Genomic DNA, 22,831 nt, shown 5'->3' on the forward strand with positions numbered 1-22,831 from the left:
ACTAGAACACTTCTAAGGTCCCCTCTAACTCTGGTGTGTTTCTGCTCTCTGCAAATCAGCCTCCATCCATCAGCATACAGATAGGGGGATAAGCACTCCCCAAGAGCAGGCAGAGGGAGGAGGTAATGACCTCACTTACAAGAGTGCCCCCCCCTCAGGACAGGCAGAGGCCTCTGGGCAGCAGAGAACAAAAACCTGGACCTCAGCTATACGCCAAGTAAGGGATTTGAGATTTCTTTTGCTGGGTCTCTGTGACAGAATTGGCCACAACTATCTCCCATGCCCAGAAAGTGCACCATTGCTCTTGGTGCCAGGCTGAAGATTCTTCAAACCCAGGGCAGAAGAGTCTAGAAACTACTATAGAGAAGGGCAGGCCTTGTTCGTGGCCTCCTCAGCTTGGCAGGAATGCCAGTTGCCCTGACCCTCAGGAAAATTGTCAGGCTAGGTTTCCTTTCCTGGTCCTAGTGAAGACAAGAAGAAGGTTGTCTTCATTTCAATGGAGAGAAAAACTGGGCACGCCAAGTAAATGGCGCAGATTTCTGCCAGCCTCACTTGTTTGATGTGCGTGTGAGAAATACTCTTCCTCTTTCTGGTTGGCACTTAATCAAGAAGCATTGTTGTAATGTGGCAGAGTCTGTCGGTGGTGGGACAGATCTTAGGACTTGCAATTAACCACAACAATGGTGGTTAAACTCTTACCTGTTAAAACATTCAACAGAGACCTGGCCAGAGATGGAACCGGGCTCTGGGCTGTTGCTCTCTGAGTGTCTTGATCTGAATTGTTTAGCAACAGCACAGAAAGCCTCAGAGCATGGACACCTCCAAGATTCAAGCACGGACAAGCGATTGGCAGGCAGCTCAGGATCTTTTCTCTGGGTTGATGTCTTCCTGAGCAACTTGCACATGGAGACAGGCCCTGGAGCAAAGCTGGGTTGGCAGCAACACATTCTGTGGCCTGGGAAGCCAAATGCAGGAGGACCTTACAAAGTTCCTAGCAGCTGAATAAATGCCATTTACAATCCTTCTGCCACATGCATTATCTTGCCCCTTCCCACAGCAAGCAGCTCCAACCAGACCTAAATTCCCCCTTCCCCTGCAGGAGCCTGGTTGGGAACCTGTTTCTGAGCAAAGACAAGGCTTAAAATGCATGCAGGCAATTTCACCTATAAAACATCCCAAAGCAATACAATACAATACAATACAATAGCAGAGTTGGAAGGGACCTTGGAGGTCTTCTAGTCCAACCCCCTGCCTAGGCAGGAAACCCTACCCATTTCAGACAAATGGCTATCCAACATCTTCTTAAAGACTTCCAGTGTTGGGGCATTCACAACTTCTGGAGGCAAGCTGTTCCACTGATTGTTCTGTCAGAAAATTTCTCCTCAGTTCTAAGTTGTTTCTCTCGATTAGTTTCCACCCATTGCTTCTTGTTCTGCCCTCAGATGCTTTGGAGAATAGTTTGACTCCCTCTTCTTTGTGGCAACCCCTGAGATATCAGAACACTGCTATCATGTCTGCCCTAGTCCTTCTTTTCATTAAATTAGACATACCCAGTTCCTGCAACCGTTCCTCATGTTTTAGCCTCCAGTCCCCTAATCATCTTCGTTGCTCTTCTCTGCACTCTTTCTAGAGTCTCCACATCTTTTTTACATCGTGGCGACCAAAACTGAATGCAGTATTCCAAGTGAGGCCTTACCAAGGCATTATAAAGTGATATTAACACTTCACATGATCTTGATTCTATCCCTCTGTTTATGCAACCTAGAACTGTGTTGGTCTTTTTGGCAGCTGCTGCACACTGCTGGCTCATATTTAAATGGTTGTCCACTAGGATTCCAAGATCCCTCTCACAGTTACTACTATTGAGCAAGGTACCACCTATACTGTACCTGTGCATTTTATTTTTCTTGCCTAAATGTAGAACCTTACTTTTTTCACCATTGAATTTCATTTTGTTAGATAGTGCCCAATGTTCAAGGTTTGTCAAGATTCTTCTGTATCTTAAGCCTATCTTCTGAAGTGTTGGCTATTCCTGCCATCTTGGTGTCATCTGCAAATTTGATGTGTTACCCATTTATCCCCTCATCCAGATCATTGATGAAGATGTTTAAGAGTACTGGGCTTAAAACAGAACCTTGGGGTACACCACTGCATACCTCCCTCCATGTAGATGCCGTTCCATTGAGGACTACATGTTGAGTGCGGTTAGTCAGACAGTTACGGATCCATCTGGTGGTGATGATGTCTAACCCACATTTTTCTACTTTGTCTAGTAGTAGGTTATGGTCTACTTTATCAAATGCCTTGCTGAAGTCCAAGTAAATTATATCAACGGCATTCCTCTGGTCCACTAATTTTGTCACTTTGTCGAAGAATGCAGTAAGATTAGTCTGGCATGATCTGTTTTTGACAAACCCATGTTGACTTTTGTCTATTACTTTGTTTACTTCTAGGTGTTCGCTAATTCGTTGCTTGATTATCTTTTCCAGAATCTTCCCTGGTATTGAGGTCAGGCTGATAGGTCTATAGTTTCCTGGATCTATTTTTTTCCTTTTTTGAAGATGGGAACCACATCAGCTCTTTTCAAATCCTCTGGCAGTTCCTCGGTGGTCCAGGATCTCTAAAAGATATAGTTCAGTGGTTCTGAGATCTCGTCTGCCAGTTCCTTCAGAACCTCGGGTGTAAGCAGAAACAAATAATTGATTACATTAAAGCAAATGCAATAAGATGTACAATAAGCAATAGTCCTGATCTCCAGGAGCCAACAGATGGGCAAGGGGGTGGCAGGAGATTAGAATTTCACATTCATATCCTAGTTTACAGCTCACCATATAATTTTGGACTTGCCAACCTTATAAACTTGATTTCAAAATCCAGAACTAGAAAAGGTGGGGAAATCAAAAGTAAAATAGACAGTTCATTCAGTTGGTTCGAGTTCCTTGGGCAAATACTCTCCAAAATGGATTGCAAAAAGCAACTCTTCTGGTGTGTTCAAATATGCATTTGTACCACATGGCAAACAAATCAGATAGGATCAAGAAGTCAAGTCACCCTTATCACTTGTATTATCACAACTAGATACAAGGACGTGTTTTTTTTTCCTGAATGCCATCAGTCTGTTAAACAACTAATTCCCCCATCACTGTCATATTATCTACTAAGACTGTATTACTATTATTATTCTCTTCCTTCCTAGTACCTATCACTTCCCACTTATGACTATAACCATGTTGCTTGAATCTTTAAAATTTATATTGTTTTATTTGTTTCCTAGTTTAATTTGATTGCTTATTAGTAACCTATGAGTCTCACTAAATGTTGTGCCTTACGATTCTTGATGAACGTATTCTATTTTATTTTTCTTTATGTACACTGATAGCATATGCAGCAAAGACAAATTCCTTGTGTGCCCAATCACACTTGGCCAATAAAGAATTCTGTTCTGTTCTATAATTTATATCCCATGAATAGAGATGCCCTGGTGATCACCAGACGGGGCTCCTATGGTAAAGAATCCCCAAGCCGGCTGGAATGGGCTTGTGTGCCCAGTCCTGCATCCAAATGCGCCTGATGAAACTGGGGCATCCCCAATCCCCATCCCAGGCCAAGCCCTGTCCACCAGAACTGAAGCCTGAGCATTGTTTGAGGGCACGAGGCTGAGGAATGGGAGAAGGGTACTTCTGATAAAGGTTATCCCTCTGTCCTTTCCTAGGTTCTTAAATGCTTTTCCAAAGAGTTTCCAAAAGTATGCAAAGTATTTTGTAAACCTTCAGTTGCCTTTAGCCTTTAAACGAGATGTGGAAATTGTTCAAAGAAAAAAGATCTTTAAATGGCAACACCCGCACTGGTTCATTAAAGACATGAACCGCATTATTTTCTATGATTTCACACGACTTCTCATAGCTGCCCACACACATTTGTTCAAACCACACTCCAGATGGCAATCAAAGAAAGTGAGTTGCATTTTCTCAGGCTCCAAACTCTGCCATGTGGGGGCTGGAGAAGCCACAGAAGAGCAGATTTGAGCAGGATGCTTCCAGACAGATGGCGCCTGATACATGCTGCTTTAAAGGAATTCTGCAGCTGCTTTGTCTTCTCTTTTTAATGAAAGGGGGAAAATGTGTGAGAGGATTACAAATGTAAAATTTCCATGAATTGGATTATTCTACAAAGTTCTTCTGAGAGCATCATGAAGCGAAAAAGAAGCATCAAAAGTCTTGCCAGCTTGGAGGAAGGAGCTGCTCAAAGTGAGAAGATAGGACATCAATGCTATATCTCTGCATTGAAACTATCCTGAAGTGGGTGTCACTGAACCACAGCTTCCCCTACTTCCAGGTGCAAGGCGGTTGCATGTTTTACCAGGAAACTGAAGGCCCCAGTGAAACCCTCGTGGAATTCAGTGCTAGGAAGAGCAGAAATGATGCCAGTGTCTTGCCATGCAGAGCGTTAATGGGGAGGATTTGGCTTGAGGGGTCATGGTCTGCATTGCTTAGATGATAAAAGTGTTCATCACGAGATGAACTGTATCCTGCAAAAACTTTTCAAAAGGTATTTGGCCAAAACATGAAAAACTTGATGAGGAGGCATATAAACATATCTCTCTGGTTGTGTGCTTAATTTTAGGCACAATATTACTTAAAAAGAGCAATTGAATTTTAATAAACTGGAGGACTAAATCAAGCCCACAAGAAAGTAGGGAGGGAAAGGATCACAAGAAGAAAGGGACAATCAAAGAACATTCCAGTACAGGCTAGGAACGAACCTCACATTAAAGCCCACTCAACACTAAAAACAATTTGAATTGGACAATCTAAATGATCTGCTAAAACCTTAAATTTTAAACTAGACAATTTGAACTATAGAACTTTAAATCATTAAACTAGGCATTCTTTAAATGTTAGAACCTTAAACTCTTAGCTAGACTTATGTTCCCCAAATTTTAAATAATCTGTTAGAATATCTGTATTCCAAATTGGACAATTTTCCCTTTTAAAAAATCTGTGGTTAACCCCTCTACACTTTCACTCTCAATTTTTTTTTAAAATCTACTCATGGAAGGAGGAACTGATACTATTGTGATCTGCAGAACATGTTCCATGTATATACTTATGCCCATAGAATACCTAAACTACATATGTACCAAATGTAAATTAATCAAGTTACTAGGAAAAAAAGTAAAGGGTCCAGAGGAAACTCTAACCACTCTGAATCTCGACCTACAAAATGAGAAACCCCAACCTTGCAAAAAGACTATGCCCTCATTGAACATAATAAGGACCAAACAATTTCTAAAAGAGTTGACCCTTTAGAGGAAGAAGAAAGATGGAAACATGTCACACATAGAAAAAAACGCAAACTAGTGCAAAACCCTTGTCTAAACCAACCCACTCTGATGCAGCCCCATTGGTGCTGAGCAATCGATATCATGGACTCTTACTAGAAGAAAACAGGCAGACACATAGAAGAGAAGCACCATGTCCCTAAAAAAGTAGCACCATCAAATGCTACTGTGATAGACGGAAAAACACCCCAGACCTCCCTAGGAAAAAAAAGGTGAGTGTTGGGGATAGGGGATTCAATTCTCAGGGGAACTGAACCTGCTGTCTGTAGACCAGACAGTCAATCCTGGAGCTAAGATCAAAGATGTGGCTGAGAAGCTAACCAAAATAATAAAACCCACAGACTACTACCCCTTTCTACTACTACATGTAGGGACGAATGACACAAAAAAGGACTTGAAAACAATATTGAGTGACCATGAGCAGCTAGACAAGAAAAGCAAGGACTTAGGTGCACAAGTAGTTTTTTCATCTGTACTGCCAATGAAAGGACAACATCTGGTAAGAGAACAAAGTATACTAGAAGTGAACCACTGGCTAAAGGGTTGATGTCGCCAAAATATTTTGGATTCCTGGACCATGGTCTGTACTACCTCCAAGATGGGCTTTTGGCAAGGGATGGGTTGCACCTCACAAAGACTGGGAAGAATGTTTTCAGAAAACAACTGGCTCACCTTATCAGGAGGGCTTTAAACTAAAATTGAGGGGGGAGGGTGACTAATCCTTAGGATCTCCAGGACCGAATTCCAAGCAAAAAACCCTAGAAAGCAAGGCAAATATCAATTACCCTGATATCAATTGGAAAACTAATTCTGCACCAAGTGAGAAATCAAATAGGTTCCTAACCAACCTAGCTGAAAACCTTGTTGTCCAAAAGGTAGAGGAGCCATACTGGACTTAATTCTTATAAACAGAGAAGAAGTGCTAGAGGGAGTTGAAACTGCAGGAACCTTGGGTGAGAGTGACCATATCATACTAGAATTTGACATAATGCGAACGCAAGCAATAGAACATGATACCAGAGTCTTAGATACCAGAGTCTTTTAACGGAGTCTTTTAATAAACTCAGAGAGAACTTGGGAAATTCTGAAAAATATGATCATAAAAGCCCAGATCAGCACAAAACTGCTGAGAAAGAAAAACAAGAAATCAAAGAAGAAACCAGCATGGCTGCACAAAGATCTCTCTGACAAATTGAAAGACAAAAAGGGCAAAAAATGGAAAGAGGGACACATAACTAAAGCAGCATATCAGCAGATAGCCAGAATCTGCAAAGACAAAGTCAGGAAAGCAAAGGCTCAGAATGAACAAAGACTCGCAACAAAGGTCAAAGATCATTTTAAAACGTTTCTTCCAACATATAAAAAAAACAAGAAAACAATGAAGGAAACAGTCGGTCCACTAAAGAGTGAAGACATTACATTGCTCATCATGCAAAAAGAAACTATAGTCCAACATAAACATACCAGAAACAAAACTCTAAAAAACAGACTGGAAATAAAAAGCTAAAATAAGCAAAAAAACAGTGAGAGAACACCTGTCCTATCTTGATAAATACAAATCACCAGGACCTGACAGATTACATCTCAGAGTTCTAAATGAGCTGGCCGATGTCATCTCAGAACCACTGCACCACATCTTTCAAAAATCCTGGAACACCAGGGAACTACCAGAGGACTGGAAAAGAGCTGATGTGGTTCCCATCTTCAAAAAAAAAAAAAAAAAAAAGGGAGGGGGAAACAGACCCAGGAAACTACAGACCAATCAGCCTAACATCAATACCCAGGAAGATACTGGAAAAGATAATAAAAAGGAGATCTGCCAACACCTAGAAACGAGTAAAGTAATAACTAGCAGCCAGCATGGGTTTGTTAAAAACAGATCATGCCAAACCAATCTTATTTCATTCTTCAACATGGTGACTAAATTAGTAGACCAGCGAAATACTGTGGACATAATATACTTAGACTTCAACAAGTATGCAACATAGTAGACCACAACCTACTTCTTCGTAAGCTAGAAAAAAGTGGGATAGACAGCTTCACCACCAGATGGATTTGCAACTGGCTGACAAATTGTACTCAACGAGTAGTCCTTAATGGGTCTAAGTCTGCATGGAGAGAAGTAAGCAGTGGGTACCACAAGATTCCGTCTTAGGCCCAGTACTCTTCAATATCTTCATAAACAACTTAAATGAGGGAATAGAAAGGGAACTTACCAAATTTGCAGATGATACTAAGCTGCCAGGAATAGCTAATACCCTAGAAGATAGGCTCAAGAACCAGAAGGATCTTGACAGACTTGAACACTGGGTCCTATCTAACAAAATGAAATTCAATGAAGAGAAGAGTAAAGTCTTAGGTAAGAAAAACCAAAAGTACATATATAAATTGGGTGAAACCAGGCTTAATAGAAGTGATTGTGAGAGGGATCTTGGAGTCTTAGTGGACAACCAGCTGAATATGAGCCACCACCAGCAGTCAAAAAAGCCAATAACAATCCTAAATTGCATTAACAGAGGTATACAATCAAGATCAAGTGAGGTACTAATACCACTCTATAAAGCCCAAGTAAGACCACACCTAGAGTATTGCATCCAGTTTTGGTCACCACACTATAAAAAAGATATTGAGACTCTAGAAAAAGTGCAGAGGAGAGCAACCAGGATGATTAGGGGAGTGGAGACTAAAACATATGAAAAACGGTTACAGGAACTAGGCATGGCTAGTCTGATGAAATGAGGACCAGGGGAGACATAATAGCAGTGTTCCAATATTTTTTCCCATTTTTTTATTTTTAAACATAAAAGACAACATTAAGAAATTTTTCATCCATTACATATAGCATGTCGTTTGGTTACAAGTGTTTTTGCATCCCTATTTTCAATTACATAGACAATCACAGATTTTCCATCTAATATAACCAAAAACCTCACTTTCATTGTACAGCATATATTCAATTATGATTAATATTTTATTCTTTTTTTTCAGTAAACTTAATTCTCTTACATTCTTGATAACAACGTACTTTTATGTAATCATTGTCTCATTTTAAATATTTTTACAGTATAAAAGAATTTACCAAGTGTTTATATTTGTATATCTATCACTATTTTCAACAGGATATCTTTATAGTATGCACTTAGAGTTATACATTATATTACCAATCCTCTATCAAATGTACATAAATTTGTTATTATCTTTGTCCTTCATTTTATAACAAAAGATTCTAAATTATTCATATATATGTCAGTCTTTCATTGAATAATTATTAGTCTATTTAATAACATTATTCTGTTCTCACCTTTCTCCTTCAATTAAAACATTGCATTGTTATTAGTCTATTTAACAACATTATTGTATTCTTACTTTTCTCCTTCAATTAAGACATAAGTAAAACATTTTTCATTTCCAGGTTCTTTTTTCCAGTCACTGATAAAACAAATCCCATATCTTATAAAATTGCTCATCTTAGGCAACAAAAACGGAATGCACAGGTACAGTATAGGTGGTACCGTGCTCAATAGTAGTAACTGTGAGAGGGATCTTGGAGTTCTAGTGGACAACCATTTAAATATGAGCCAGCAGTGTGCAGCAGCTGCCAAAAAAGCCAACACAGTTCTAGGCTGCATCAACAGAGGGATAGAATCAAGATCACGTGAAGTGTTAATACCACTTTATAATGCCTTGGTAAGGCCCACTTGGAATACTGCATTCAGTTCTGGTCGCCACGATGTAAAAAAGATGTGGAGACTCTGGAAAGAGTGCAGAGAAGAGCAACAAAGATGATTAGGGGACTGGAGACTAAAACATATGAAGAACGGTTGCAGGAACTAGGTATGTCTAGCTTAAGAGAAAGAAGGACTAGGGGAGACATGATAGCAGTGTTCCAATATCTCAGGGGTTGCCACAAAGAAGAGGGAGTCAAGCTATTCTCCAAGGCACCTGTGGACAGAACAAGAAGCAATGGATGGAAACTAATCAAGGAGAGAAGCAACTTAGAACTGAGAAGAAACTTCCTGACAGTTAGAACAATTAATCAGTGGAACAGCTTGCCTCCAGAAGTTGTGAATGCCCCAACACTGGAAGTCTTTAAGAAGATGTTGGATAGCATCTGTCTGAAACGGTATAGGGTTTCCTGCCTAGGCAGGGGGTTGGACTAGAAGACCTCCAAGGTCCCTTCCAACTCTACTATTGTATTGTATTGTATTGTATTGTATTGTATTGTATTGTATTGTATTGTATCTTCTTGTTCTCTAATTTCAAATGTCAATTTGCTCATTTCAGCACACGAATAACGTCTTCCTGTTTTGGTATCATTTCACTTTTCCAATTTTTTGCAAATACAATTCTAGCTGCTGTTAAAATGTTTACAATCAAATATTTTAAGTCTTTGTTCTAAATTTCTGGTATGATTCCCAATAGAAAGATCTCTGGTTTAAGGTCTATGTCTTTGTGTATCATTTTCTCCAACCACATGTGGATTTTAGTCCAGTATCTTTTAGCTTCAATACAAGTCCACCACATGTGAGCAGTATTCCAATATTTGAGGCGCTGCCACAGAGATGAGCGGGTAAAGCTATTTTCCAAAGCACCTGAAGGCCAGGCAAGGAATAATGATGGAAACTGACCAAGGAGATTCAACCTAGAAATAAGGAGGAACTTTCTGACAGTGAGAACAATCAGCCAATGGAACAGCACGCCTTCAGAAGTTGTGGGAGCTTCATCACTTGAGTCTTTCAAGAAGAGATTGGACTGCCATGTCAGAAATGGTGTAGGGTCTTCTGTTTGAGGGGGGTTGGACTAAATGACCTATAAGGTCCCTTCCAACTTTGTTAATCTTTAAATATCTGTTAAATTAGGTAATCTGCTTCAGCAAAACTGCCATTGCATCCCCCAACTGCCCCTCCCCATTATCTCCTTTCATACAAGCAAGGCTGGCTGTTACATAGATCAATGGTGCTTTCTGAGTGTAAGGATGAATCCAACTCCTCCAATCACGATATTTCCCTTCTTCTGTGATCAGGATGCCATGTTCCACAAAGCCTTCTTCCTCCCTTACATGGCCACCATCATCTTAACTGATAAGCAAAAGGAGCTTTAGAAACGGGAAATCTTTTATGGTGGAGAAATTCCAGAACTCCTGCTGTATTGACACAATGAAAGCAATCCACTTCCCTCAAGGCTGCTGAGTGGGTGTAAATGTCCGTGTCAAGCCGGCCTCCCTCAACATCCAAGAAAGAAACCACTTAACTCCACTTTGCAGAATTAAGAGTACATTTACTGGTTATGAAAAGATAGCAGCTAAGCAAAGCAAGATCTGAGGCAAAAGCGTGTGAAATCATACATATCAATTTGTGACCAAACCCCCACCCCCTGGTAACCCTCATCCCAGTGTCCAATCTGCAAATCCCTTAGGTGTCATGTGAGTTCCATCTTCAAGGAGCATCATCAGGTTGGTATGCAGGACGGTTGGCCTTCACCGACACCAAGCGCTAATCTCCAGCATGCGCAGTAGACGGTGAGACCAAAACTCCCTTTTTACAATCTCTCCTGTACTTAAACTCCCCCCCCCCAAATACCATTCCCCCCATCCCCATTTCAATGGCAGCCGAAAGCAAATAGCGAAACAGAGGCCGACAGGCTGTCTTTATTCCAATGTCTTGTGTTTAGTTGACCTTCAGCAAAACAATTCAGAATCCTCACAATAGTGGACACTATAGAAGTCCACAGTTGAATGAGTCAAGCAGATGCTGATGGTAACAGCACCTCTAGAGCCTACTTGGTTGCCCTATGAACAAAGCATGCCGCAAACAGTGTGGCCCTCTCCAGAGATGATGAAAGCAATTGTTGGACATGGACAGAAGTCACCCACCTAACCAAGGTGGTCATTCCCAAGACCTTTGCGGCTTTCCTTCTGTCGATCACAAAACCTGGCTTGTCAACACCTGTGATTTCAGGCTTCTAGGTGAGGACCTATGGTGGGTTAGATGCCCTTGTGAGCATTTATGTCAGGAGGGACAGCAAAGATCAACAACCAGGCAACAACTTTTGACCAATGAAATTCTCTGTGGAGGTGTAGATTGAGAGATTGCCCATTTGTCCTCTGGACAGCTGTTCCTAGTGAGACTCTGGGAATTGAGTTTCTCCTGGGATCTGTGAGGTGTTTAGCTAAAATGGGATGGCAGCTGGTCAGATATTTGAGCTAAAATTGAGTCATGTAATTGATGATTTCCAAATGTTGTTTTTAATCCTTTTCACCCAATTTTAGCGATTTCTACTCTTGTTCTTCCATTTGATTTTTAATAAATCCATCATCAAATTCTTTTTTCCATCCATTAATTTTTATTATAGTTCTGAGTTTCTTGTAGATCTTTCTAAACTGGATTGTTTCCTTTTTGTTTGGTTTTCTATTTTCTGAATTTCTATTGCCATTTGAACATTGGTATAGTTGATTTTATTAACTTTATTATTAAAACATCCTCATAATCCCAGCTTAAAATTAGCATATTTTATTTTAGCAGAATGGTTAAAAATGTGCTGGTTAATGACGGCAATAAAATAAGTAATGCCTGACAATTAGAGAGTATGCCCACATCAGTTCAAGGCTTTCGCAGCAATGTCAGGCGTGTCCCACAGGGACTCGTTCATCTTGATGGGGTCAAATGTCTGTTGGGGAGCAGCCGGCCTCGCCTTCTTCTGGGCTCATATCCACGGAGCCACAGCCACTTCCAGGGAGCGATCCAACGATGAGAATCAGCTCAGGGTCCTTTCACAGGGGCCCCTGATGCTGCTTCTGATGCTTCAAGATTTCTGTGGGTGTGAGGTGCAGGCTGTCCTGGCAGACGGCACAGTGGTAGAGCTGCTGCAGGCCAGAGGTGCCAGAGGCAGCCTCCGCCGCACCCCCTCTGGGCCCTGGGGAAGCAGAGAAGGCACAATTAGTGGGACCCCAAGGCTCCAGCTCTGCAGGTAAGACCTTGCCCCTCTCCTTCCCAAATGCCAGGAGACCCCACTGAAAATGCAGCAGCGGAAGCACTTGCCCTTGCGGCCAGGCTCCCTGTCCTGAGGGTCAGGAAACTGGCAAGCCTCTTCATGGGCCACACGCTCCAGAGGTGTGAAGGGCATGTAGAGGCCGCATCGAGGGCATGTCCAGAAGCTGCGCAGGCAGTCACTGTACAGATCTCCCTCCCCCTGCGGGAGTGTAAGGAGACAGTAGTCACAGGGTGGGTGGGCTGCTGCCCCCTCCCACAGCGAGGAACGAGAAACACCCCCCATCCCAGGAGTTCTTCCTTCAACCTGGACTCACTGCCAGACAATTAAATGTCAGGAACTCGCCAATCCTGTAGCCACCTTTCACCTTGTGGGGCACCAGCTGCATCCCCTGGAAGAAGCTGGGCAGCCCTTTAGCCTCCTCAGGCGCTATCTGAGGGCCTCCATACAGGTGCTGCTGCTCCAGCAGGGTCATTCGCCGGAGGCTGTACTGGACCTAAAGGGACAACCAGAGACGCTCAGACTGGAAGCAGAGAGGCCGAGCCCCTCCGCCTGACTAGCAGGGAGGTTCCTCCTCCACTCCTTAATCCAGCAGCCACAACCTCTCTCCAGACAGCAGCCTACCAGGTTTGGCCAGCCTCCACCTGCCTCCATATGACATAGCCACGCACCTCCATCTTCAGGAAGCTCAACAGTTCGTGTGTGAGTTGGCACACCTCCGAGGCACTGGGTGGTGCCTCTGTCTCTTCCTCCTCCCCAGCCTGGCCTGCCAATCTTTGCAGACACCTGTCTAACACTTTGTCCCAAGAGGCCCGGAGGCGTAGGGCAATGCCGAGCACCCGCACGGCCGTCTCTGCCATGGGGACTTGGAGCTCAAGCCAGGAGTCAGCCACAATGCGTGTGCAGTCAGCATTGGTATCGAGAGAGCGAGCCAAAAGCAGTAACACCTGAGGAAAAGAGCAACTGTTTCAGGAAGGAGAGAACTGAAGGGGCAGAGCAAGACACAGAGCCTGCCAGAGCCCACTCACCTGCAGTGCCGGCAGGCGGAGACAGTTCACCAGGTAGGGCTTGTGGGTCTCCAGCAATGAGACGAAGAACAGGACTTGGGGGTGGCTGGTCATCCTCTCCTTAGCATCTGTAGGCAGGAAGGCCACTCCCTCAGGTTCCTCTGAAAGCCTCTCCCCGTCCTTCTTAAACTCTGGGAAAATCTCATTCCCGCCCTTGATGGCCCTCCAGCTGAACAAGCCATGAAGGGAGAGGACAGCCTGGTTGCGGATTCGTGCAACGCCCACTTCTTGGCTGCTTCAGGGCAGCCTTTACAGGACCCAGGGCTGCCAATGCCCTACAGGTGCAGAAGAAAGCCAGACCTAAAAGTCTCTATGCCTTATTTCAATCATGACACGACTAAAAAACAATCAATCAAAGAAGGTGTGGAATGATAAGTACATAATAAATCTTCCACAACAGAAATAGAAGTTGTCATTTGTGAATTGGGTTGACAGGAGTTGCTGGTTCTAAAAAATATTATCCGAGGTTTTCCTGCATTGCAAATCTGGTTGACTTTTTTCTTTCTCTCCCCAGTCTACTCAGGATGCAGCACTCAGCCAACCCATTTCAAGAATCCACTCTGTAATTCAAACCATTGCAGAGGAACGGACCATTACACCTGGCAAGAATGATAGAGAAGCAGCAACGGAAGCTTCAGATGGACAAGGCTCATTCCCACCCCCACCCCCATATTTTTTTTCCAATGAAATTATTTACTCCTTCTGTGAAATAATCCTAGGATGAAAACCTGGGTTTTCCCTTCTCCCCCCACACCGTCATAACTTCATTTCAAAGTCAGGCTGGAACCATGATATCCAGTACAGAAAACCTCCAAGGAATACCGGAAAAACCAGAAAGCCAGAAAGAAGCTCCTGACTCTCTCAGGGGCAGCGGGAGTTGAGATTCTCCTGGGGCCGATGGGCTTCCTCCTTACCTGGGTCCTTGCCAGCCTTGTAGCCCGAATGCAGCAGTTCTGGGTCATCAGCAAACACACTGGTCGGGTGCAGGACAAGGCCAGCTTTTTCTCTCGTGTGGAAGATCTGGAGGGCAGGCAAGGATGGTTTCATTGGTTCTTTCAACTGTTTATATATTGTATTCCTTTGTTTTGTGCTTAACTGCTGCAAGCCACCCAGATCATGTGCAAGATTTAAGATAGGCGGCTATACAGACCGAAGCAATAAATAAAACAAGGGATAAGCAAGTAGGGGTGAGTCACAGCAAGGGACCAATTAGGGGACCATCAACTTCTAGGAAGACCTTCCCCCTGCGACACTGGGCCTGACTCCAACCCCCTTTGACCTTCAGTAGGACAGAGCGGCTAGCAGGGCCAGCAGGGACACCTGCCTGTTCCGAATCCTTGCGGGTCTCGTTGAAAGGGTCGGGGGCAGCCAGCTGAGGATAAAGGCCCCGAGCCAGCACCAGCTGCAGTAGTGCCAGCTGGCCGGTCGAGAGCCCGTGGCCTTCACAGGCAGCTGCCTGCAGCTCCTCCATATCATGCCGCAGCTGAAAATTCACATCCTGCAAGGCGACAATACAACCAGCTGCCTGCAAGTGCAGAAAGGCAGACACAGGCACGCCCCCACTCCCTCTTCCAGCCCTGAGCCCCAGTGATCCCCAAGTGCTTCCAGGGGCCCTCTAGAAAGGCCCCATTCCAGCCTCCCCACGTTGCGAACACCCACTTCTGGGTGAGGCAGGAAGCCTCCCTGTGCTTTCCAAAGTGCCCAACATTCCTTTCAGAGGCCAAGACGCCACTGCCCACCCAAGAAAGAGAGCCTGCCGCTCCCATGGAAGCAGCCACTGAAAAGAGGAGAGAGAAGGTGCCCCATTGTCCTTAGAGAAAGGGCCAATGTTTGGTGGATGTACAAAAAGCTAGAAAATTCTGAATTCAGAGGATTGAAAAACTGGTAAGTTTTTCTTTTGGAGTTTATGGACAAGCCATTGGGCTTGGAACTTTACCCCAAAGGTGCTTTTTCAAAAGGCAACTAGACTTTGTTTTTTCTTTGAAGACATCCTGCTTCTCATCCAAGGAGAAGCAAAACGTCTTCAAAGAAAAACCAGAAAGTCCAGTTGCCTCTTGGAAAAGCACCTTTGGGACAACCGTGACCTGGATGAAAGAGAATCTCCATATCACTTTCTTTTTGTGCATGCAGTGAGATTATTGTGTGCACAGATTCAGCATTAAAAGTAGTCCACAATTTGGGCCGTGACAACCGGCATGTACCCATGACGTGGGGCCACGTGATCATTATTTGTGACCTCCCCAGTCAGAATGCAAGTCAGCTGGCCCTTCCTCTCATTTGCCCCACCTGAATGTCTAGGCAGGAACTGCCCTCCTCCTCTTCCCCAGATGAAAAACTGCGCCCTCCTCCTTCCTGTTGCTGCTCCTCCTCCTGCAGTCGCAACAGCTTCCGTCGGCGTCCACCCCGCTGCTCATGCTCCCGCTTGAGTCTGTGCAGCTCTCGATGTTCCCTCCTCCTCCTCTGTCGAGCGTAGGAGCTGCAAGGCTGAGCAGGAGGGCACAGCAGTCGGTGGTCCTGCAGCAGTTCCTGGCAGAGCAACCGGAAGGAAAAGATAGACCACCCTTGCTCAAGGCTACGGAAGCCCCTTCCAGCCCACCCCCTCTCCTCTCCGCAAAGGGTGTCCTTGCAAGGGAAGACAAAGAACAGCACAACCTCTCCATGTCACCAAGTTCACCACATCACCAGGCGCCCAGCTTCCTCTGCCTAGCGTCCATCCTCACTCCCAGCCCTTCTCAACGGACACCAACCTGAAACTGGCGCCGCAGATTGGCCGCCTCGTAGAGCCGGTGCTCCTCCAGGCCCCGACGCCGGCACCATCGCTGGGATCCTCGGCAATTGGCTGCTTTCTCCTGCCACCCAAACACAAGGGAAGCCTGACTTGCATGGCTCAGTAGGAGAGCAAGGCCCAGCTCTGTCCCCACGCAAGGGGCAGGCGTGCCAACAAGACCTTCCCATCCCCTGGCCCGGAGCAGGAATGGAGCTTGGCTGGAAAGATGCTGCCGCAAATGGGATGTCAGTTGCCAAGCCGAAAGAGCAAAGGGGAAAATGCCAAGAAAAGATCCAGGGAAACCAGAGAAATATTCCGGCACAAGGGCCCTGGGCTGGGAAAGGACCCCGCAAGGAGATCCTCCCACTTGGCGCTCCTCTGACTCTCGAGGAAGATGTCGCCCAGGAAGGGAAGGACTGGCAAGTCGAGCTCTTCACACTGCACCTGTGGCCCTTCCAGTGCCCTGCCTACCTGGACCCAGGCATTGAAGATATTCAGAAGGGTCAGGGGGTCTCCCAGTGGGCTCCCCAGGCTTCGACGGGCTGCCAGGCACTCCAGGTCCCTGTGCCCCCCACCCTTGTGCAGGAAGGGAGAGGGCACGCTGAGGACAGCAGCAATGGTGAGCGTCGGGGCAGCCAGGTCCAGGAGCGTCCCCAACACCAGCATCTTCCCTGCAGAGGGAGACAGCGCGTGAGGCAGCAGGCAGTGCCCATCCAGGCAGCCCCTCCTCCCTGCCACAAAAGGCCCCACCCACACTTCCCAGCGAAGTTCAGACCAATGCCCACCCCACGGAACTCAAGCTGAGCCCTGCATGGAGCTGTCAGTTCCAGGAAGACACCAGGCAGATGATGAGATGACAAGGAGTCTGAAAGCAGCCCAGCAAACTGCACCCAAGAGGAGAGAGAAGCCTTGATCCTCAGGGGTACCAGCTGCACCCATCACTCACCAATCACCACATCCACTGGCAGCTGAGCCAGGAGAGTCCCAATAGGCGTTAGGGCCTCTGCTGAGTCCAGGGCACCCTGATGCTTTAGGTAGCCCAGGGCGGCCTCCAGGCTGGCCCGAGGGGGCGGCTCCAGGAAAGGGAACGCTCGGGGATCGCCTAAGCCCATGCTCTTCATCTGGGAACAGAATGCGGGAGGCTTCATTTTAACAAGCAGGTCAGGGATGGCCCCTAAACAGCCAGGCTCTCCTACTCGTTGGGTCCAATTCCTCTCTGCTACTCCCCTGAAGGACGGGAGGAGTTCGTTCTTTTTTTAAAATCATTTTTTAAATTTATTTTTAATTTTCAAAACAAGCACAACTCATCCTTCTTTACATACTGTAGAAAGTGTATCAGTTGGTTACAAAAAGACTTTCGTGCATCTGGAGGAGTTCTTTCTCAAGACCATGGGAGGACGACTAAATCCAGAGGTTTGTTCAGGGTTGACCTAGGAAGACCCAGAGAGGCCACAGGCCTCTGGAAGACGTTTCTGTGCCCAGAACTAGGCCAACTGGCCTCGGATCTCCAGAGCCCAGGCAGGAAACAACTTTTCTCGTCATCTACTGCCTGTCCACCCACCTCCCCATGCTGGGAGTGGAACATGGAGCTTCCCACAAAGCAGGTTTCCACCCTGAACAAGGGGGAGATGGTGGTGGCTCTTCTCAGAAGACCTCCATGAAGGAAGCCCTTCCCCAGCTGCCGGGCAGCCGGGCATCAGCCAGCACTCTGCATCTGGAGGCCAAAACCTCCCTGAGCGTTCACAGACCACACAGCCTGCAGCCCTTCCCTTTGTGCAGTTACTGGGCCATCTGAGGCATCCGGAGGGGGCAGCGGTCTTTCCCGTGACCCACCCCCAACACGCAGCCTTGAATCACAGTTGTCATGGAGCAAGCCTACCTGTAAAATCAGAGCATCCAGTGCCACCCGCTGGATCTCTGGCACTGGGTAGGGGGCAAAATTGTCATAGTCCGATTCAGCATAGAGGCGGTAGCAGACCCCGGGCCCAGTGCGGCCTGCCCGGCCCTTGCGTTGCTCAGCACTGGCTCGGCTGATCCAGAACTCCTGGAGGCGATGCAGTTTGGCCTTGGAGTCATAGCTCAGCTCTTTCACCTTTCCTGAAAAGAAGAGGGGGGGATGACAGACAACGAGGAAGAGAGAAACAAAAAACTTTGGAAGGAGATATATCAAAGTAGGTATCCCAAGAAGTTTGTAAGCTGTAATCAGTAGGCTGATGCAATGAGGCTGATTCCTTGCAGCTCTGGTATAACCTTTTTAAGACCCTGATGGGAGATCCGCACAAGTCTATATATAGGTGGTCATTAAAGGGTGTTTCTCTCTCTCTCTCTCTCATCGTGTACTCGTTTTCCCTCGTGTCCGAGCTGAATGGTAAGGGAATTTATTTATTCATTATTTTATTTATTTATTTATTGGACTTGTTAGCCGCTCCCTCTCCACGAAGGGACTCGGGGCGGCGTACAATAAATACATAAATTATCTCCACGTATACAGTATTTATGTATATAAACCACTGTTAATTCTCTGTGTGCTGTGTTTTGCTCTTGGGTTTATCTCATACTAATCACACTGCCAAAACTCTGACACAGTGGAGTAACCCAAGGCTCTGTTTTAGGCCCAGGACTCTTCAACATCTTCATCAATGATTTGGATGAGGGAATAAATGGGGAACTCATCAAATTTGCACATGACACCAAGCTGGCAGGAATAGCCAACACTCCAGAAGATAGGCTTAAGATACAGAAGGATCTTGACAAACCTTGAACATTGGGCACTATCTAACAAAATGAAATTCAATGGTGAAAAAAGCAAGGTTCTACATTTAGGCAAGAAAAACAAAATGCATAGGTACCGTATAGGTGGTACCTTGCTCAATAGTAGTAACTGTGAGAGGGACCTTCGAGTCCTAGTGGACAACCATTTAAATATGTGCAGCAGCTGCCAAAAAAGCCAACACAGTTCTAGGCTGCATCAACAGAGGGATAGAATCAAGATCACGTGAAGGGTTAATGCCACTTTATAAGGCCTTGGTAAGGCCTCACGTGGAATACTGCATCCAGTTTTGGTCGCCACGATGTAAAAAAGATGTGGAGACTCTAGAAAGAGTGCAGAGAAGCGCAACAAAGATGATTAGGGGAGTGGAGGCTAAAACATATAAAGAACGGTTGTAGGAACGGGGTATGCCTAGTTTAATGAAAAGAAGGACTAGGGGAGACATGATAGCAGTGTTCCAATAGGGGCTGCCACAAAGAAGAGGGAGTCAAGCTATTCTCCAAAGCACCTGAGGGTAGGGCAAGCAGCAATGGGTAGAAACCAGTGGTGGGTTCCTAACTGCTTTACTACCGGTTCGCTGAGAGAGGGTGTTTTGCGCCCTCTTTATCTTGGACCAGTTTGTGCCATTCCAAGGAAAGGAAAGAGAGAATTGCACAAAACAGCCCAGACTGATTAATCCCGACTCCATTCGGGGGGGGGGGGGGATGTCCGTCCCCACAGTGTAACATTATGGAGATGACCTGGAAGGGAACATCCAGAAGCTCTACAAAAGCAACAAGGGCAGAAACATGGTCTGAGTCCTGAGAAAGGAGAAATAACACATATGAACCCCGTGTACCAAATCAGATCACTACGCCCCAGGACACCAGGAAGGCTCTCCGGTGGGAGTCTGTTTGGGGCAGGTTTCCCCCATCGGCCAAACCCAGAGGGGCAGGGGCAGGAAGAACTCTCACCTGCATCCACAACAAACCGGACCCCATCGATGGTCACGGAAGTCTCGGCAATGTTGGTGGAAATGATGCACTTCCGAACTCCAGGTGGAGCAAGGTCAAAGACCTGAAAAGGAAGGACAGCGGTCATTAAGAGATTCTGGTGCATGTGTGTGTGTGGGTGTTTTTTAAGTAAATTGCATCGCAGAGAAAGGTAACGAAAACTGCAACAGAAACCTGGAAATCTATCATTAGCTGCCACCCCCCAAAAAACTCTGACTCTACATTTGTGAATGGCTTAGAGAGTGCCATGAAGCACTAAGGGGCGGTATGTCAGTCAAAGTGTTGTTGCTAAGATTTCTCCTCTTTCGATGAAAAAAAAAATACAAGGATGTCAAGACCGCAACAAGCTGAAAGAGACCCAAAATTCCAGCCACACCCTATCTGGTGACATCACCACACTGGATTTAATTGGCCACTGCTCTTCATAACAAGACCTTCCCACCATTGAAAGCGGGAGGAGGCAGTTTGTCTTCTCCAGCCCTGCTCAGCTCACCTTGTCCTGCTCAGTCACAGAGAGGGTGCTGTGCAGAGGAAGGACCACCCAGCGCTTGGTGAAGGACGCGTAAGACTGTGCAGCCTCCACCACCGCCCCAATCTCAGCCACCCCACTGAGGAAGATGAGCAGGTCTCCCCTCTCCTCTGGCGGGTACTTGTAGTCGATGGCCTGAAGCACCCGTAGGAAGGGCTGCACGCCCAGTCGCTCCCTGCGCCCACGGCTGCTTTCCTCAGGGCGGATGGGTTCATAGATGACCTGCATGGAACAGGAGGTCACGTTAGCCCACCTGGTCTTCCTTCAAACCACAATTGTAAGCCTATTATTTATTGATGTATGAAATCCGCATGCTACAAAAGATGGCAAATCTTTGGAACAACAAACAAACCCACACTTCCCAGAAGGGGCTTCGGCCATCCTTGCCAAAGGCCCTCCAGAACACCAGCAGGCCAGGCCTTCCATTTCTCGGGAGAATGTTGTTCCAAAAGGCAGACCTGCTCTGGACCAGTTTCTGGGAGTTCTTCAAGGGCAGCCCCAGGTACAGTGAATTGCAGTAGCCAAGCCACAAGGAGACTAGCGCCTGCGTGACTGGCTGCAGGGCCTTCTAATCTGAGAAAGAGCACAATGGGCACCTCAGCTGAGTTGTGCAAAAGCCTTCACGGCTGCTCTGTGAGCAGGAACTGAGAATCCAGGAACATCCCCCGATTGTGCACCCATTTGAATGGGGACATGTCACCCCACATCCATAGAACACCCCCAGATCTGGGTGACCCAAACACACGCAGCCACTCAGGCCTGGTGGGTTTGGGGGCAGCTTCTCCCCAGCCAAACCAGCACAGCCTCTAGGCACAGGGCAGCCGGACTGGGGTCGAAAGATGTAATATCAGCACATGGATGATACCAAATCCCAACCCAGTAGTTCTGTGTAAATGTTGACTAGGTGGAGGGAGCAAATACAGCCCCCAAGACTGCAAAATGGGCCTAGGGGTCCTTACTTCAACACAATCAGCATGGAGCAGCCCAGGAGGACACCCGTGTGGAAAGCCACCCGAGATCAAGAAGCACAGCGCTGGATGTTTGCCAGCCAACACCAACCTTTTGGAAGGCTCCCTAAAACCAAGGTCCCTCCTCATTCTATGCCCTGGTTGGAAGGATCCCAGGGCAGAAGCCCACCACTGCAGAGGCAGCCTTGGGACGGGCTCCCCTCTCCTCCACCCCAATGTTCTTCCCGCATCCTCACCGTGATGGGAAAGAGGCGCCCAGGAACCTGGATGACAGGAGGCTCCCCAAAATAGTCCGCGAAGAGCCGGATGTTGATGGTGGCCGACATGAGCACCAGCTTGAGATCAGGCCGGGAAGGCAGAAGACGGCGCAGGACGCCCAGCAGGAAGTCGCCGTGCAGGTGCCGCTCATGGACCTCATCCACGATCAGCACCCGGTAGGCGGGCAGCGTGGGCTCCCGCTGGGCCTGGCGCAGTAGCAGCCCTTCGGTCAGGAAGACGATGTGCGTGGCCGGCGAGCGGGCGCTTTCGAAGCGGATCTGGTAGCCCACCTGCGCGGGGAAAGGAGAGCGGTTGCTCCGGGCCTCGCACGGCGCCCCGCCGCTCGCCCCGCCCGCCCCCCGCGGGGCTCACCTGCTCCCCGAAGCGGCCCAGGCTCTCGCGGGCCACGCGCTGGGCCAGTGCCACGCAGGCCAGGCGCCGCGGCTGGGTGCAGGCCACGTGGGCGTAGCCGGCAGCCAGCAGGAACTGGGGCACCTGGGTGGACTTGCCGCAGCCCGTGTCCCCGGCCACCAACACCACCGGGCTGCCTGCCAGGGCGGCCAGCAGCGACTCACGCGAGCGGGCGATGGGCAGGGCGGCGCGCTCCTGCTGCAGCCGCGCCAGCCGGGCCAAGCTCCGCCGCTGCGCGAAGTCCAGGAAACGGAGCAGCGCCAGGCCGAAGCGGCGCGCCAGCGACGGAGGCACGCCAGGCGCCTCTCGCCGGGGCAGCCGCAGGTTCAGGCGGCACCTGGGATCGTAGGCCGGCCGGTCCCCCGCGCCGGAGCCCCGCCGCTCGCAGAAGCTCCGCAGGCGCCGGAAGAAAGCCCAGAAGTCCTCGAGCTCCTGGCCGCCGCAGCCCGGCGGGAAGTAGGCGGCCTCCAGGCGGGCCCGGGTGGCGGGGCAGTCCCACCCGTCCGCCGCCATTCCGGTCCTTCCCTCGACTGCCCGGCGGGCGCTGCAGGCGCTGGGGCAAAAAGCCTGGGAAGCTGCGAGGGGGGGTGGAGAAAGAGAGGCCCCTCCTCCAAGCTCGGCTAGGTGAGCCGAGAGCTCGGAGCTTTGATCCTTTGTGGGAAGTTTGTGCGCATGAGCGCCTGGGTTGCCCTGACTGGTGGGTTGAATGGACGGATCTTACAATAATACAATACAATAGTA

At 47.4% G+C, this 22,831-nt stretch overlaps 1 protein-coding gene across 6 annotated transcripts; it reads right to left on the reverse strand.

The window, feature by feature from the left end:
• Window positions 1-11,784: 11,784 nt before the first annotated feature.
• DHX34 (DExH-box helicase 34) lies at window positions 11,785-22,743 on the reverse strand. 6 transcript variants are annotated; one of them, XM_081961706.1, is made up of 16 exons: window positions 22,052-22,743; window positions 21,658-21,969; window positions 20,418-20,675; window positions 19,886-19,988; window positions 18,042-18,259; window positions 17,109-17,283; window positions 16,634-16,833; window positions 16,143-16,244; window positions 15,682-15,921; window positions 14,720-14,893; window positions 14,310-14,415; window positions 13,357-13,463; window positions 13,000-13,275; window positions 12,696-12,824; window positions 12,379-12,529; window positions 11,785-12,253 (listed from the first exon to the last, which is right to left on the reverse strand). In XM_081961706.1, exons 1-16 carry the CDS (start codon window positions 22,601-22,603, stop codon window positions 12,111-12,113), a joined length of 3,246 nt encoding a protein of 1,081 aa, XP_081817832.1. In that variant the 5' UTR covers window positions 22,604-22,743; the 3' UTR covers window positions 11,785-12,110. The 6 variants fall into 6 exon arrangements, 4 of the variants coding, with proteins under 4 accessions (XP_081817832.1, XP_081817834.1, XP_081817833.1 ...); XM_081961708.1 differs by having other exon boundaries at window positions 12,645-12,824; XM_081961707.1 differs by lacking the exon at window positions 12,379-12,529.
• Between the last annotated feature and the right edge of the window lie 88 nt (window positions 22,744-22,831).

The sequence above is a fragment of the Natrix helvetica genome (assembly GCF_964273705.1).
Source record: "Natrix helvetica genome assembly, chromosome: 9".
NCBI lineage: Eukaryota > Metazoa > Chordata > Lepidosauria > Squamata > Natricidae > Natrix > Natrix helvetica.